Below are 16,697 nucleotides of genomic sequence, written 5' to 3'. Positions count from 1 at the left end.
ATGTCTGCAACTTTTGGATAACAGAACACACAATAAGGAAACCTTTGGTGATGTTTATTTTTGTAAAAATAAGTAAATATTGGCATTATATGTTATCATGAAGTATAACAGTAAAGTTATTTTACATTGAGCCCTGAGAAATATGTTCATTTCTTGCTATCTCGTTTTGTCTGTGAGGTATAAAACAGTTATTTTCACAGTATCTCGTCTCAGTCGGCACTCATGTGGCACCAAAATAAGCCAACTACTTTTTACGGCCATTGCCATTATGAAACCAGGTTTTGTTGCCCATCCCTAGTTATAAACTGAAAGCAAAATTCTTCATATGTGAATTTATGCATTATTCATGTTCAGAAATAGACCAAATAATTTGTACATTGAACCTAAAAAACACAGTTTCCAAGTGTTCACTTACCTGATTTAGTTTCCTCTTGCCAATTCGATCAAAGTGTTCCAGTGGGTTGAACTTGTTGGCGTACTCATGATGACCAAGGTCAAAGTTGACCGAGTAAGGGGGATCAGCGTTCAAGTCTGTGCTCACATTTAATTTAGACATCAGAAAGTCCTGTTGATAAGAAAAGAACAAGAAAGTTTGATCACATTACGCCTGTACTGGCTCACCTGCACTGGCTTCCTGTGCACTTAAGATGTGACTTTAAGGTTTTACTACTTACGTATAAAATACTACACGGTCTAGCTCCATCCTATCTTGCCGATTGTATTGTACCATATGTCCCGGCAAGAAATCTGCGTTCAAAGGACTCCGGCTTATTAGTGATTCCCAAAGCCCAAAAAAAGTCTGCGGGCTGTAGAGCTTTTTCATTTCGGGCTCCAGTACTCTGGAATGCCCTCCCGGTAACAGTTCGAGATGCCACCTCAGTAGAAGCATTTAAGTCTCACCTTAAAACTCATTTGTATACTCTAGCCTTTAAATAGACTCCCTTTTTAGACCAGTTGATCTGCCGTTTCTTTTCTTTTTCTTCTATGTCCCACTCTCCCTTGTGGAGGGAGTCCGGTCCGATCCGGTGGCCATGTACTGCTCGCCTGTGTATCGGCTGGGGACATCTCTGCGCTACTGATCCGCCTCCGCTTGGGATGGTTTCCTGCTGGCTCCGCTGTGAACGGGACTCTCGCTGCTGTGTTGGATCCGCTTTGGACTGGACTCTCGCGACTGTGTTGGATCCATTATGGATTGAACTTTCACAGTATCATGTTAGACCCGCTCGACATCCATTGCTTTCCTCCTCTCCAAGGTTCTCATAGTCATCATTGTCACCGACGTCCCACTGGGTGTGAGTTTTCCTTGCCCTTATGTGGGCCTACCGAGGATGCCCTTTGAAACACTAGTGATTTAGGGCTATATAAGTAAACATTGATTGATTGATTGATTGAAAAGGGAACAAGGTGATCAAGATGAAGAAAATTGCAGTCCAAAAAATGTGTTACGGTTTTGAGTACTTTAGCATTTATCTGCTGAGCGCGTACTTTGGTGAAATGGCATCAAAAATAAATGTCAAAGTCATCTCGTGCGTGTATTTCAGTGTGTGTGAGTGGGGACAGGCGTCCTATTGCGAATCCTGCACTCCCATTCGTCACTTTGACATGGCTTGTGAAGCTCCTCGCCCTCCAGCTCACCGCTTGCCCAGTGTGTCCCTGACCTGAGTGTTCTAGTCTCACAGTGGAGCGGCTCCTGCAAACCTGCAGCAGCCTGCTTGGAGAGCCCTTTCACTTTCTGTCACATGTTTCCATGCAGAGTTATTGCTGTTCATGGACTCCATTAACACCGGCCTAATGTACATCTTGCTGTTGTAAGCTGCATCCTTATAGACAAAGTGTGGCCAGGGGGCCAATTGATTTTTGAACGGCCCACGGCACATTCTAAAAATACTATTTTAAAAAAAACTAAACTAAAAGAGTGGACTGAAAGAGCAAACAGGAGAAATGTACCAAGAAAAAGTTGCAGTTTTGACTAAAAACACGTATGTATTAGCCATTCCTTTACCACTTTTGACGTGTGTTTGGGGTCATTGTCCTTTTGGAACACCCAACTGCGCCCAAGACCCAACCTCCGGGCTGATGATTTTAGATTGTCCTGAAGAATTTGGAGGAAATCATCCCTTTTCTTTGTCCCATTTACTCTCTGTAAAGCACCAGTTCAATTAGCAGCAAAACAGGCCCAGAGCATAATACTACCACCACCATGCTTGACGGTAGGTGGGGTGTTCCTGGGATTAAAGGCCTCCTCTTTACTCCTCCAAACATATTGCTGGGTATTGTGGCCAGACAGCTTAATTTTTATTTCATCTGACCACAAAACTTTCCCCCAGAAGGTCTTATCTTTGTCCTTGTGATCAGCAGCAAACTTTAGACGAGTTGCTTCTGGAGCAAGGGCTTTCTTCTTGCATGGTAGCCTCTTAGTCCATGGCGATGCAAAACATGCTTGACTGTGGACACTGACACCTGTGTTCCAGAAGCTTCCAATTCATTGCAAACCTGCTTTTTACTGGTTCTCGGTTGACTCTTGATCATCTGACCATTTTTCTCTCAGCAGCAGGTGATAGCTTGCGTCTTCTTCCTGATCATGGCAGTGACAAAACTGTGCCATGCACTTTATACTTCCGAACAATTATCTGCAAAGTTGCTGTTCGGACCTTAAGCAGCTTTGAAATGTCTCCAAGTGTCTTTCCTGAGTTGTTGAAGTCAATGATTAGTTTTTTTCAGATCTGTGCTGAGTTTTTTTTACTTTCTCATTGTCGCATTTGTAACCGAGTCTAATGACTGCATCACATGAGCCCTATATAAATTGGCTCAGATAAGTCAACAGGTGTCGTCAATCATAATCACTCTCCTGAAGTTAAGAGGCCACGCCTTAAAGCTCATTTGCTTTGTGTGTAACTTTTCTTCATCACCAAAAATGATAATGTTTGTTGCTGTATGTATACTTTTGACCCAGCAGATTTGGTCACATTTTCAGTATATATATATATATATATATATATATATATATATATTGCCACCTCATCGCAGGGCCAACACAGATAGACAGACAACATTCACACTCACATTCACACACTAGGGCCAATTTACTGTTGCCAATCAACCTATGTGTGTATGTGTATATATATATATATATATATATATATATATATATATATATATGTTTATATGTATATGTATGCATGTGTGTATATATGTATATATACTGTATATATAAATACATATATATAGAATCCCAATGTGAGACAAGAATACACAATTTCTCAGTTTGTGTGTGTTTAAGATAGTAAAACACTGCTAGCACAAGGCAGCTAACAATTCAGGTAATGAGGATTCACCTATTTTATCTATAAAGTTCTATAGAAAACAGCCAAAAACCTCCACCAATGTTTGATATACATGCTGTAACCATTGAGTACACTCACAGTAACATTACTGATATATAATAATTACGGTATTTTGGTCATTTTAGCATTACTGCAGCATAATTTCCTTGACACATTGATTCCACGCAAAACAACGAACGCTACTTTCGTCATTAACAACTACCACTAATCATGCTTGACTACTTTAGGACGAATAAGGACCCGTAACTTTATCTTTTTGAACCTGAATATACGAAGGATGACTTTTAGATGCTAGGGGCTAAGTAGATAGAGCATAGTTTTCACTATAGCCATCATGTAGCATTAATGCTAAGTTCTTTATTTAAAAATGAATATATAATAAATAACTAGTGCCAATTGCTAAATGTTTTGTCAAAAAAATAAGGACAACACGAAACACTTACACCTACAATGTCCACGTTCACTGAGATGCCGACGAATAAGAAGGTTGTATCTTGCAGCACGAGACGTTTGCTCCAGGTTTAACTGGTAAAGTCAGCGTAAAGCTCACTCATCCGACCAAAAATACTAGGAAAATACGAGCATTTTTGCCGCACCTTCCTGGCGATGCTGTTGGGTCTAAGTTAAGAACAAAAGATTCTGATATCCAACAATTCATTCAGTTTGGGTTTTTAGCCGGTAGTGTTTGAAATGTCTTATTTTTAAACTTTTTCAAATCTGCAGCACCAGTAGCTAGCATTTCGTCTCGGCTCTTGATGGGGCTCTCGCCTGAGGCCTGAGGCCCTGTGTTGCTAAAGCTCAGTTAATATGCAGCTCACTGCATATAAATGTTAGATTTTTGGATGTTTTTTTTTTTTGTTTTTACACAATCTGCATTGTTAGCAATCATTGTATAATTTTTTTTTTATCGGTTATCATTTTTGTACTATTTAGAAGGTAAAAAAAATTACGTTTTTCCTAATTTTAAGGCAAAATCAATCCACATATAGAAAAAAAATCTACCGTCACTCTAAAGTTTTCCCTTAAAGATACTAAAATGTAGCGATTCCTTTTATTTACCCCACATGTGGTGAGTGAATATACCACAGGACATCGCTGCAGGTCTGAACCGTGGACCAAACAGCATGTCCCTCTTACATTCTTTCTTTCTTTCTTCTTCTTCTCTCCCCGCCTTAACTTCTCCACAGCATGCGGCCTCGGGCCAGCAGCCACCTAACTACCGGGGGAGAGCGAGTGCTTCCCTACCTCATTGCCTTGGATGATGTGATGGATGTGCCTCAGGTAGTTGCAGCCCCCTGCTCTGTGGCACACCTCCAGCAGCATCAGGCCCATTTTCTGCTCGGTCAGTTCGTCTGCAGCCACGCCGCCCTCATGGACACTGCCAGACAAACGGGGAGGGTCAAAACGAAACGAGCACATTGCTGCTGGTCTTTCGAGAGGAATAGAATCAGATAAATACAGGGCAATCAAATACTGTGTATACACGAGGGGTGCACATAAAATCGATTCACATCCAATTTATCCTGATTTCTTAATTGATTAAAAATAAAAAATGTAAAAAAATGGACATATTTTATTTGTTCATTTATTTTTATTTTTTCATAATCTCCATGCAACCAAAAGGCGCTTGTTTAAACTGTAACCAGTTTTGAAAAAGTGTCATTATAATTATCATACCAACTAAAACATTGCGAGGATCAATTCTGAACCAAACCGTCACCCCAGGATTCAGAATTGGATTAAACCGTTAGGTGCCAAAGAGACACATCCATCATATACACTCGCAGGACATAGCCTTAGGCACACTTTTATGTGTTTCATTGTTGGGCCGAGAGCGTCCCCTAGAGGGACGTAAAAAAAAAAGTTTCTCAGCTGTGGTCCATATGAGCCACAGTTGTACTCCGTTGTAATACACATTTCCACCACTTGTGGCAGTAATGACAATATCAAACAGAAGAAGTTAAGAGCTAAGTTCATAAGAGTTTCTTAAGCACAAAAATGATGACTAAAATGGTGACGTTGTATTTTGATTTGCACTTTATTATTTTGACAGTTTATTTAAGAAACATATATAACAAATTAGTTAGTTAGAATTGATTTACTCTAGTACTGCTTAATTGATTTTTTTTTTTTTTTTATGTAAAATTCAAATTATTATACCAACTAAAACATTGCGAGAATTGATTCTGAACCGCCACCCCAGGATTAAGAATCTGACCAAACCGTTAGGTGCCAAAGATTAACACCCATAATATACACTCACTGGACATAACATTAGACACACCTCCATGTGATCGAATACACTGTTTCATTATTAGGCCGCCAGCAACATTTCATTCATTTCTCAGCTGTTGTCCATATGGGCCACAGCTGAACTCAGTTGTAATACATTTTTCCACCACTTTTGGCAGTAACGACGATATCAAACACATAGAAGAACTTAGGAGCTAAGTCATAAAAAAGTTTCTTAAGCGCAAAAATTATGACAAATTGGTGGCGCTGCATTTTCATTTGCACCTTAATTTTATTGACAGTTTATTTAAGAAACATACATATATATATATATATATATATATATATATATATATATATATATATATATATATATATAATTATTTATTAATGTATAATTGAATAACTTTCACACTTCTTAATGATTAAAGAAATGTTTTAACATTTTTCAAATTATAATTATAATACCAACTGAAACAATGAGAGACTCGATTCTGAAACGTCACCCCATGATTAAGAATCCGATCAAACCATTAGGTGCCAAAGATTCACACCCATAATATACACTCATTGGACATAACATTAGGCAGACCTTTATCAATCAATCAATCAATGTTTACTTATATAGCCCTAAATCACTAGTGTCTCAAAGGGCTGCACAAACCACAACACAAACCACTACGGCATCCTCGGTAGGCCCACATAAGGGCAAGGAGAACTCACACTTCATTGTTGGGCCGAGAGTGTCCCCTAGAGGGACATAAAAAAAAGTTGTGGCAGTGATGACAATTTCAAACTAACAGAGGAAGTTACGAGCGAAGGTCATAAAAGGGTTTCTTAAGCGCAAAAAAATTATGACTAAAGTGGTAATGCTGCATTTTCATCTGCGATTTTATTGTATTGCCAGTTCATTTAAGAAACATATATATAATTATATAATTATTATATCAACTAAAACATTGCGAGAATCGATTCTGAACCGAACCGTCACCCCAGGATTAAGAATCGGACCAAAACATAAGGTGCCAAAGATTCACACCCATAATATACACTCACTAGACATAACATTAGGCACATCTTTGTGGGTTTCATTGTTGGGCAGAAAGCGTCTCATAGGGGGACATAAAAAAAAAAATCTATCCTTTCTCAGCTGTGATCCATATGGGCTACATCAGTACTCCATTGCAATACACTTTTCCACCACTTGTAGAAGTAATGGCAAGATCAAACAAATAGAAGAAGTTAGGAGCTAAGTCATAAAAAGGGTTTCTTAAGCGCAAAAATTATGACAAAAGCGGTGGCACTGCATTTTCATTTGCACTTTAATTGTATAGATAGTTTAAGTAAGCACTGCTTAATTGTATGATTAAAAAGAAATGTAAAAAAATTTAAAAAAAAATTGACATTTGATTTATTAATATTTTGTACAAAAATAAAAAAATAAAATAAAACTTTTGTAGGCCATCTCTATGGCCTACAAATATAAAGCCATAATGAGCTTTTCTAACCTGTAACCTGCTTTGAAAAAGTTTCATTATAATTATCATACCAACTAAAACATTGCAAGAATCGATTCTGAACCGAACCGTCACCCCAGGATTAACTTTTTTTTGTATTTTTTAAATTGATCTCAACTCTGTACACTGCTGCTGGAATTTTAATTTTCCTGAAAGAACTCTCCTGAAGGAATCAATAAAGTACTATCTATCCATCTATCTATCTATCTATCTATCCATCTATCTATCTATCTATCTATCTATCTATCTATCTATCTATCTATCTTTCTATCTATCTATCTATCCATCTATATTATTATTTATTTAGTCCAGAGACCAACCGCTACCCCGAAATGGACAGGATGGGATGGATAATTAGAACTGATGTTGCAGTATATTTATCAGTATTTATTCTTAATATTATTTGTGATTAACATGTGGTTTCATATTAGTTGACAAGGTATATCCTGTTAAAGTGTAAGTAAGTCGGATATAATTATTGAATGCCATTAAAGTTTTTTAATAAAAGAAACAGCTGTTCTAAATGTGTCCAATACATGTCGCAATAGCAATTATTTGATGATGCTACCAAAATAAAGCACATGAGGGTGTACCCCGCCTTCCGTCCGAATGCAGTTGAGATAGGCCCCCCGCGATTCCCAAAATGGGACAAGCGGTAGAAAATGGATGGATGGATGTTAGTACATCAGTCAAGGAAAATGATCAAACTACATAGATAACATACTGTAATTTGATTTTGATATATTTTTTTTATCTTGATAGATTGAAAATTAACACCAATGAGTTGACTGTTGGACATTATCACATAGTTTATTCAGAAAATATAAATAACTATAAATAAAGATAGAATACTATTAACCGCAACATGTAGGTGTAAAAAAAAAATAAAAGATAAAAAAAAAAATATATATATATGATTTGTACAATTTAAGAATATGCCTTGTTCTATTTTTAAACACGGAAAACAATCTGAAGTTGTCTTTATTTTGAAGTTATTGTGCCGTGATTTTACCAGTCCGGCCCACTTGGGAGTATATATTTCTCCATGTGGCCCCTGATCTAAAATGAGTTTGACACCACTGCATTAAAGTCAAGGGTGAGATTACTAACTCAATCTTAATATCTAGGTATTAGAGATGCGCGATTTGCGGACACAACCGCGTAGTCCGTGGATAAACCAAACCGTGGGTCGGGCGGGTGACAAGACGAAACAAATAATTTTTATATAGATTCGGGCGGGTGGCGGTTGAACCAATTCGTAAATATATATACATAATAAAAGGCCTACTGAAACCCACTAATACCGACCACGCAGTCTGATAGTTTATATATCAAAGATGAAATATTAACATTGCAACACATGCCAATACGGCCGGTTTAGTTAACTAAATTAAATTTTAAATTTCCCGCAGAGTTTCTTGTTGAAAACGTCGCGGAATGATGACGCGTGCGCGTGACGTCCCGGGTTGCAGGGGACATATTAGCGCAGCACCATTTGCGGCTAAAAGTCGTCTCTTTTCATGGCGCAATTACAGAGTATTCTGGACATCTGTGTTGCTGAATCTTTTGCAATTTGTTCAATTAATAATGGAGAAGTCAAAGTAGAAAGATGGAGGTGGGAAGCTTTAGCCTTTAGCCACACAAATACAGTGTTTCCTTGTTTAAAATTCCCGGAGGTGAAGCTTTACTATGGATCAGAGCGGTCAAGCGAACATGGGATCCCGACCACTTTTTAACCGGCAGATTTCGGTGAGAAAATTGGGTAAAAAGTCGCCTCTTACCGGAGATCAGCTGAGCTTGCGCCGTCCATGCAGGTGCCGTCGACTTCCCTCGGAGACTGGCGTCAAGACACCCGTGGACACACCCCTCCGACTATCAGGTACTATTTAATCTCACTAAAACACTAGCAACACAATAAAAAAATAAGGGATTTCCCAGAATTATCCTTGTAAATGTGGATAAAAACATCTGAATCCCTCCCAATGCAATCGCCTTTTTTTTTTTTTACTTTATTTTCTTTTTATTTCTTTTTCTTTTTTTTCTAGTCCTTCGCTATCAATGTCATCATCCACGAATCTTTCATCCTCGCTCAAATTAATGGGGAAATTGTCATTTTCTCGGTCCGAATAGCTCTTGCTGCTGGAGGCTCCCATTATAAACAATGTGAGGATGTGAGGAGCCCTCACCCTAGTGACGTCATCGTCTGCGACTTCCGGTAGAGGCAAGGCTTTTTTATCAGCACCAAAAGTTGCGAACTTTATCATCGATGTTCTCTTCTAAATCCTTTCAGCAAAAATATGGCAATATCGCGAAATGATCAAGTATGACACATAGAATGGACCTGCTATCCCCATTTAAATAAGAAAATGTCATTTCAGTAGGCCTTTAAATGTTGTTTCCCACATATGAAAAACCAGCAGCACTCTTTGAAACAGTCGATTATTCATCAGGCACTGCAGCACAACACAACACAACAGAAGAAGAAGAAAAAAAGAAAAAGATAGCAACATCGGCAGCAAACAGGGTACGCGACAAACTAAAAACTTCCATCTAGACGGATTAGCAGAGGAAAATCTACTTTCCTTTTGGGGGAAACAAGGACAATCATTCCCACGACTACAACACCTTGTCAAGAGAATCCTATGCGCCCCAGCAACAAGTGTCGCAAGTGACTGCTCTCGCCTGAATCCTGGCACTGAAGATGCCATTTTATTCCTGCATAGTGCTAACAAAAAAATAAAAAGTAAGTAGACAAACGGTTGGATACGTTAAACAAATTAGTCTACGTTACCTAGGCTATACCAAATAAGCCCATGTCTAAACTATATTGAGTTCGGTCAGCTGAATAATTTTGATGGTTACGTGTTGTTTGGGCGCACTACAATGCAACGGAATTAAGGCAATTGCGTTGTTTATTGTGTTTTTTTTTCTATTCGAGATAAACTACTGCGTGGTAATTATTTGGCCTTGCTTTCAAGTGAAGCACATCTCCGATTGGCTACAATGTAAGGCTATTTAGCCTGCTTTGTTTGTCGCGACCGTCTATTTTCATCATAATTCAAGTTTGATGATAAAGTGCAGTCTGATGGGTTTGATTTCCCCCCTTTAGCTATTTGCCTTGGCCAATAAGTTGCAGGTAATTTATTATTATTATTTATCTTATTTATTTTTGTTTAAATAGGGATGAAATAAATATGTTATTGTATAATTTAAGTTTGTGCGTGTGATTGACAGCCTAAGGCTTATGAGGCACATTTTTTTAATTTTTTTATTTCAACTTAAAAACGTATGAGCCTATGCCTATGCCTACAACATAAGCGATGTGTTTATCTTTTTTTTCCTGCCTGTCGTTGACAATGGAGATTGTCTGATATTTTGTCATGGCTGCAGATCAATCAATAAAGGTTCATCTTTGTCGCGAAATTGTTCACTGTTTCACTGTGCACCCCTCCCTCGTTCCTATTTGAGCATTATAACGTTAACAAGTAAATATTAATTGAAACAAATTCAGAATTTTTTTTTTACCTAACGAAAATATAGGCCTAGTCTCTCTAAAACATTTTTTTTACTTCTTAAAAGCATCGTTCTGCTTGCTGCAACTGCGTACACAAAGTGTGAGGAACGCACTCCTGATCTGAGGGCATTGGCAACAATAGTCAACACTTTCTTAATGGAAATGACAATAATATTATATTAATGATGAATAATATTATCACGCATTACTATCTCTTAGCCACTAATGCGTGGCCAAGAGATATTAATGCGTGGCACGCATTGAATGTCTCTGCTGCATTGGATCAGTCTCCTTTCTTTAACAGACAAAAGCTTTCTAACCTCACTAATGCCTTGCATCGTCTATATTAGATATATAACAACAGGCAGGTGGCGGGCAAATGTGGTTTTGATCAAATATTGGTTCGGGTGGATGGCGGGTGGATGACGACTTTTGTAATGCGGTTGCGGATGAAATAATTGCCTATCCGCGCATCTCTACTTGCTATGTAGTGGAAAGGTTGGACCCCAAGGCCAAAAAGGTTAAGAACCCCTAATCTAATAGGACAGTTGTATCAAAATTGCCTTTTTAAATACATTGAAGCACCTAAAAGCATATACATAATCCTACTTGTCCCTAATGAAGTGTCCCGTGAGTTTGCACAGAAGCAGAAGTGTTTCCTGCGACTATTTTTGAAACATTTTAAGCGAATCTTGACCGAAGGATGTGTGTGCACTAAAAGTGATTTGTGCGTACACTTAAGCATGTCCTGCGTGTGTGTGTGTGTGTGTGTGTGTGTGTGTGTGTGTGTGTGTGTGTGTGTGTGTGTGTGTGTGTGTGTGTGTGTGTGTGTGTGTGTAATTGTGTGTCAAGGTCCCCCGCCCGCGTACGGTCCCCATCCCTGACAGATGCCCCCATCATTTTCCTAGCCTTCCTATACAGATGAATGTTATCGTCCATCAAACCTTCATACGCACTTCCTGTCATTGTTCCCTCTCAATGGCTATCTTCCTTGGTAATTATAAGGTGCTGGGCATGCTGCCTGTCAGCCCGTCATTGGCTACTTGACATTGAAGGTGGCGAAGGAAGCGCGGGCCCCATCTTGTCCGCGCGTCGCCTCCTCTTTTTCGCCCGGCGTCCCCAGCGGTCGTGTTGTCGAGGACGCTGGCTGTGCACCCGTGTCAGCACCTGCGCCGTGTATCCTTTCCTGTCTATCACTGTGCAGGTGAAGCAGATGATTGGATTCAGTCAGCGGGGTGATTAATGAGGGCCCCTCCGGATTTGGGACAGCCTATCAATCATGTCATTAGGGCCAATGTGCCCTGAAAGAGGCAGACCTCCGCCAAGGAATAACTGCATTCATCTTCATCTGGGTATGCATCCCGTCAGCCCGGCCAGGGTCACCATGATGGAGAACAATAATCTTCTCCTCTACAAATTACTTTGCAAAGACAAGTTGGGTGACTACAGGAGAAGGGGCGGGGCTAACGCAGGTAGATGAGAGGGGGAAAATTAGGTTGGGAGGACATATGTTCTTTGTAGGGAAGCTTTAAAGGATACGTTTGTGTGTGAAAGTGAGTGAAGTTGCTTTTTTGGAGTAACTCCGTCTGACACACACACACACACACACACGCACGTCCGCACGCAAATGCACACACACACGCACGTCTCTTACTCGGACACTCTGTTGTGATTGTTTACAAGCCAGGCGTCACTTCCCTGTGAAGGTTAGTTTAATGAATAGTAATGATCTCACTGAACGCCTCAGACAGGTGATACATAATCACTCATCCTTTTCTCCCCTCCTAACGCACACACACACACACACACGCACGCACGCAGACACACACGCACGCACACACACGCGCATGCGCACGTGCGCACACACGCACACACACACACACACACACACACACCCCATGCCATCTCTGAGCCTCCGGCCAACGCCCACCCACTCTCCTCCTCCTGTCACCGTATGAAAAATAATTTCTTATTAATGTTCATTATCTTTATAAATTTCATTGACTCTTTTCATGACAGTTGCCATTTTTTAGCCAGCATGGGTTGGTCGTGGTGAAAAAAGAAACTGCGGGGCCGCAGGTCCAGCAATAGGATGCAGAGAAAAAGGTCATTGGTCAGCCAGCAGTGCACTTATCAGCTTGTTGCACAGGACAAGAGATCATAATTGATCGATCACTTTAAATCTAAAATAATAAAAATATGTTTTACCTCCTTAGATGGACATTGTCCTGGATGCTCAGCAGGGCCGCTTCTCTCTATATGAAAATCACGCGCTGTTTGTGAGGCCCCGCGCAATCAGTTGGAGGCCATGTTTTGGGTGAAAAAGCATGTAAAATGTCATTTAATGAGTGACAGAGGTAGCGATGGGTACCAAATCCAGTGCTTTTTAATTCCTGCAGGGACCCCGTTTAATGCAAAATCCTTCATGTAATCCAACAGTGCCATTTTACGGTACCCAAGTTGCACATGAGATCAGCCCTGTCGCCCTTGGCCATCACTCCAGCAGCACTGAGAGCCAAATTACCTCTAGTTAATGTGGCAGTTTTCTATGCCCACAAAGACATTAAGTAAAAATATGCTCCAAGGTAAGCAAAGTGAGGCTTCATTTGTCCAAAAATGTACATTATACATTATAGCTTTGCAATTGACATACGACTGATTGGCATTGGCGATGTTACATTGCGATTTCAACACCTCCATATTTGTTAGTGAAAATTACAACCAAGATGCAAGTCACAAAAAAAAAAAAAGCTGGTTTGTAAAAAGTAGAATACTTACAGTGTTAATGCTTTTTAGGCGGCCACAAAAAAATGAAAAAAACACCATAAACTATACACTGCTGCCATCTAACGTCTTGGACTTGCAACTGCAATTGCAAATAAGATATTAAAACAAGATATGACAAGAGGATAGCAATCATCATAATCAGCTAATTTTTGAATGTTGCAATAAAAAAAGATTATAAAATATATACAAATGTAATATATATATATATATATATATATATATATATATATATATATATATTCACTCAATCAATCAATCAATCAGTGTTTATTTATACAGCCCTAAATTACAAGTGTCTCAAAGGGCTGCACAAGCCACAACGACAACCGCGGTACAGAGCCCACATACGGGCAAGGAAAAACTCACCCCAGTGGGACGTCGATGTGAATGACTATGAGAAATCTTGGAGAGGACTGCATATGAGAGGACCCCCAAGGGAGACCGAAAGCAATGGACGTCGAGTGGGTCTAACATAATATTATTGTGAAAGTCCAGTCCATTGTGGATCTAACATAATAATGAGAGTGCAGTCCAATATATATATATATATATATATATATATATATATATATATATATATATATATATATATATATATATATATATATATATATATATATATATATATATATATATATGTATATATATATATATATATATATATGGGAAAAATCACAAGACTACTTCATCTCTACAGAACTGTTTCATGAGAGGTTCCCTCAATCATCAGGAAATTTTAATGGAAGCATTCACATACAATGGTTTATATAGGGCACAGAGTGGGTGGGTACAGGCAGGCGTAGGGGCGTGGTGATTGGCTCATGTGGTACCTAGGAGGTGTTTCCGTCTGTGGCGGCATGTTGAGATGATTTCACTGCGCTTGTTGAGAGATGACAGCTCTGGATGATGAATAATAAACAGTTTCTCTTTTAAGCATAGGTTGCATCTTTTATTACCACTGTTGTAAGGTGTGCTGGATGCAAGAATTTGCCATGTTATTGAATGTTCAACATTATTGTCTTTGAGGTTCCAAATGTGTTTGCTGAGTTCTGTAGAATTCCGCAAAGTCTGGTTTCTAAAGGAGGCGCTGTGATTATTCCATCTTGTTTTGAACGCTCCTTCGGTTAATCCTACGTACGTGTCGGATGTGTTAATGTCCTTGCGTGTTACCTTTGCTTGGTAAACGACTGATGTCTGTAAGCACCCTCCGTTGAGAGGGCAATCAGGTTTCTTGCGACAGTTACATTCCTTATTGGTTTCAGAGTCGTTTAGTCTGGGGGTGGGCAGTCCTTTTGCAATTGCTTTGTTGTGGTTTGAAATGATTTGTTGTATGTTATTCATACAGTTGTAGCTCAATTTAATGTTGTTCTTGTTGAATATTTTTTTTAGAGTGTTGCCTTTGGGGACATGTTTGTCGATCAGAGTAAGGAATTTGTGGCCGATATTGATTGAGACGTTTTTGCTGAATGGCGGATTGTACCAGATGATGTTGATTCGTTTTCTGCTCTGTTTTGGTTGGTTTCCTGGAGTGGGTTCATAGGTGAGGGTGAAGTTGTATCCGCTTTCATCAAGTGCTTTCTGGTACGGGGGGGTTGCTTGGTCGAATTCAGCTTTGCTAGATGACAGCATCGATAGCCTTTTATTAATTCCGGTAGGTATTCTTTTCGTGGTGGTGGGTGGGTGGTTGCTGTCATGGTGCACGTATTGGAGTGTTGTGTTGGGTTTCGTGAATGGTTGGTAGCTGTTATTTCTCAGGTTGAAAGTGACGTCAAGGAAGTTGACGGTTTGCTTGTTGGCTTCAATCGTGATCCGTAGGCCGTTTTCTTTGAAGATTTGGCATATGCGCTTCTTGGTGTTCTCGCTGCTCCTTGGCGAGGCGCGGCACACTGCCAGTCCGTCATCACGGTAAATACCAAGGTTCAGGTTGAGGCTAGCAAGCTGGGAGAGGAGGAAACTCCCAACGAGTTCACACGTTTCTGCTCCGTCAAAACTCCCCATAGTAACCTCAAATGTTGAATTGTTCTTTTTTTGCCATGGTGTACTGTTGCGGATGAGTATGGAGTTATTTGCGTGGATGATGATGTTTCTTTCGTTGCCTGTGATTGAGTCGTAGTCCGAGGCGAAGTTTAGTGCTTGGGTCAGTAGGTCTTGCGTGATGGAAGGGTAAAACTCTTCGATGTCGAAGGAGATAAAGACATATCCCGCTCCAAATTGACATTTGTTGAGCACTGTACGACGATCCGAAATGGAAAAATTCAGCATCGACTACTCCATGAAGAACATCCCCATACCCGCGCAGAAGGACTACAGGCAAAGACTCATAGAAAAGATAGAAAAGACGGAACACTCCACCCTGAAACAAAAGGAACGCAAAAGGAAACTTACGGATTCAAATTTACCAAGAACCCACACACAGTCAAGGAATTAAAGGACATTGAGAACGACATGCTCAAAATGATACAATCAGTCAAATTTAAACCAGCCCGCAACCCATTCCTCACCAAGCTGAAAAATGACACGGAGCGCATCAAGAAAGTAAGCAACCTCATCATAGCCGCCGATAAAACCACAAACTTCTACGAATGGACATACCAGAACATAACACTTTACCGGACAAAAGCATCACCAAATCATACAAAAAAGCGCAACCCAACACTTTACAGAACATCCACCTGGAAAACAAGCGGATCGCAACCGAACTGGATATTGAGGACAGAGTGGACGCCACAGCCAACAAAGAAGCCTTCATCACATTGAAGGACCACAAACCCAACTTCGCAAATAACCCAACATGCCGACTAATAAACCCAACTAAATCTGAAATAGGAAAAATCAGCAAAATAATCCTGGACAGAATCAACACAAAAATCAAGGACAAAACACCACTCAACCAATGGAGAAATACAGCAGCAGTAATCATATGGTTTAACAACATCCAAGACAAACAACAACACAAGAGTTTTACCCTTCCATCACGCAAGACCTACTGACCCAAGCACTAAACTTCGCCTCGGACTACGACTCAATCACAGGCAACGAAAGAAACATCATCATCCACGCAAAGAACTCCATACTCATCCGCAACAGTACACCATGGCAAAAAAAGAACAATTCAACATTTGAGGTTACTATGGGGAGTTTTGACGGAGCAGAAACGTGTGAACTCGTTGGGAGTTTCCTCCTCTCCCAGCTTGCTAGCCTCAACCTGAACCTTGGTATTTACCGTGATGACGGACTGGCAGTGTGCCGCGCCTCGCCAAGGAGCAGCGAGAACACCAAGAAGCGCATATGCCAAATCTTCAA

The 16,697-nt window shown here is 39.9% G+C and overlaps 1 protein-coding gene across 3 annotated transcripts in view; it reads right to left on the bottom strand.

The window, feature by feature from the left end:
- kiaa0825 (KIAA0825 ortholog) overlaps positions 1-16,697 on the bottom strand; it is a 523,244-nt gene that overhangs the window by 318,725 nt on the left and 187,822 nt on the right. For 2 of the 3 annotated variants that reach the window (XM_061906242.1, XM_061906241.1), the window contains 2 exons: positions 4,590-4,722; positions 416-565 (listed from right to left, as the gene is read on the bottom strand). In XM_061906242.1, the coding sequence (XP_061762226.1) occupies positions 416-565; positions 4,590-4,722 (283 nt within the window). Of the gene's footprint in view, positions 1-415; positions 566-4,589; positions 4,723-12,605; positions 12,881-16,697 lie in introns of those variants that run through there. The other variant, XM_061906244.1, reaches the window with a different exon arrangement.

This window comes from Nerophis ophidion, linkage group LG07 (genome assembly GCF_033978795.1).
Source record: "Nerophis ophidion isolate RoL-2023_Sa linkage group LG07, RoL_Noph_v1.0, whole genome shotgun sequence".
Taxonomy (NCBI): Eukaryota; Metazoa; Chordata; class Actinopteri; order Syngnathiformes; family Syngnathidae; genus Nerophis; species Nerophis ophidion.
This window is presented reverse-complemented; position numbering and strand designations above follow the sequence as displayed.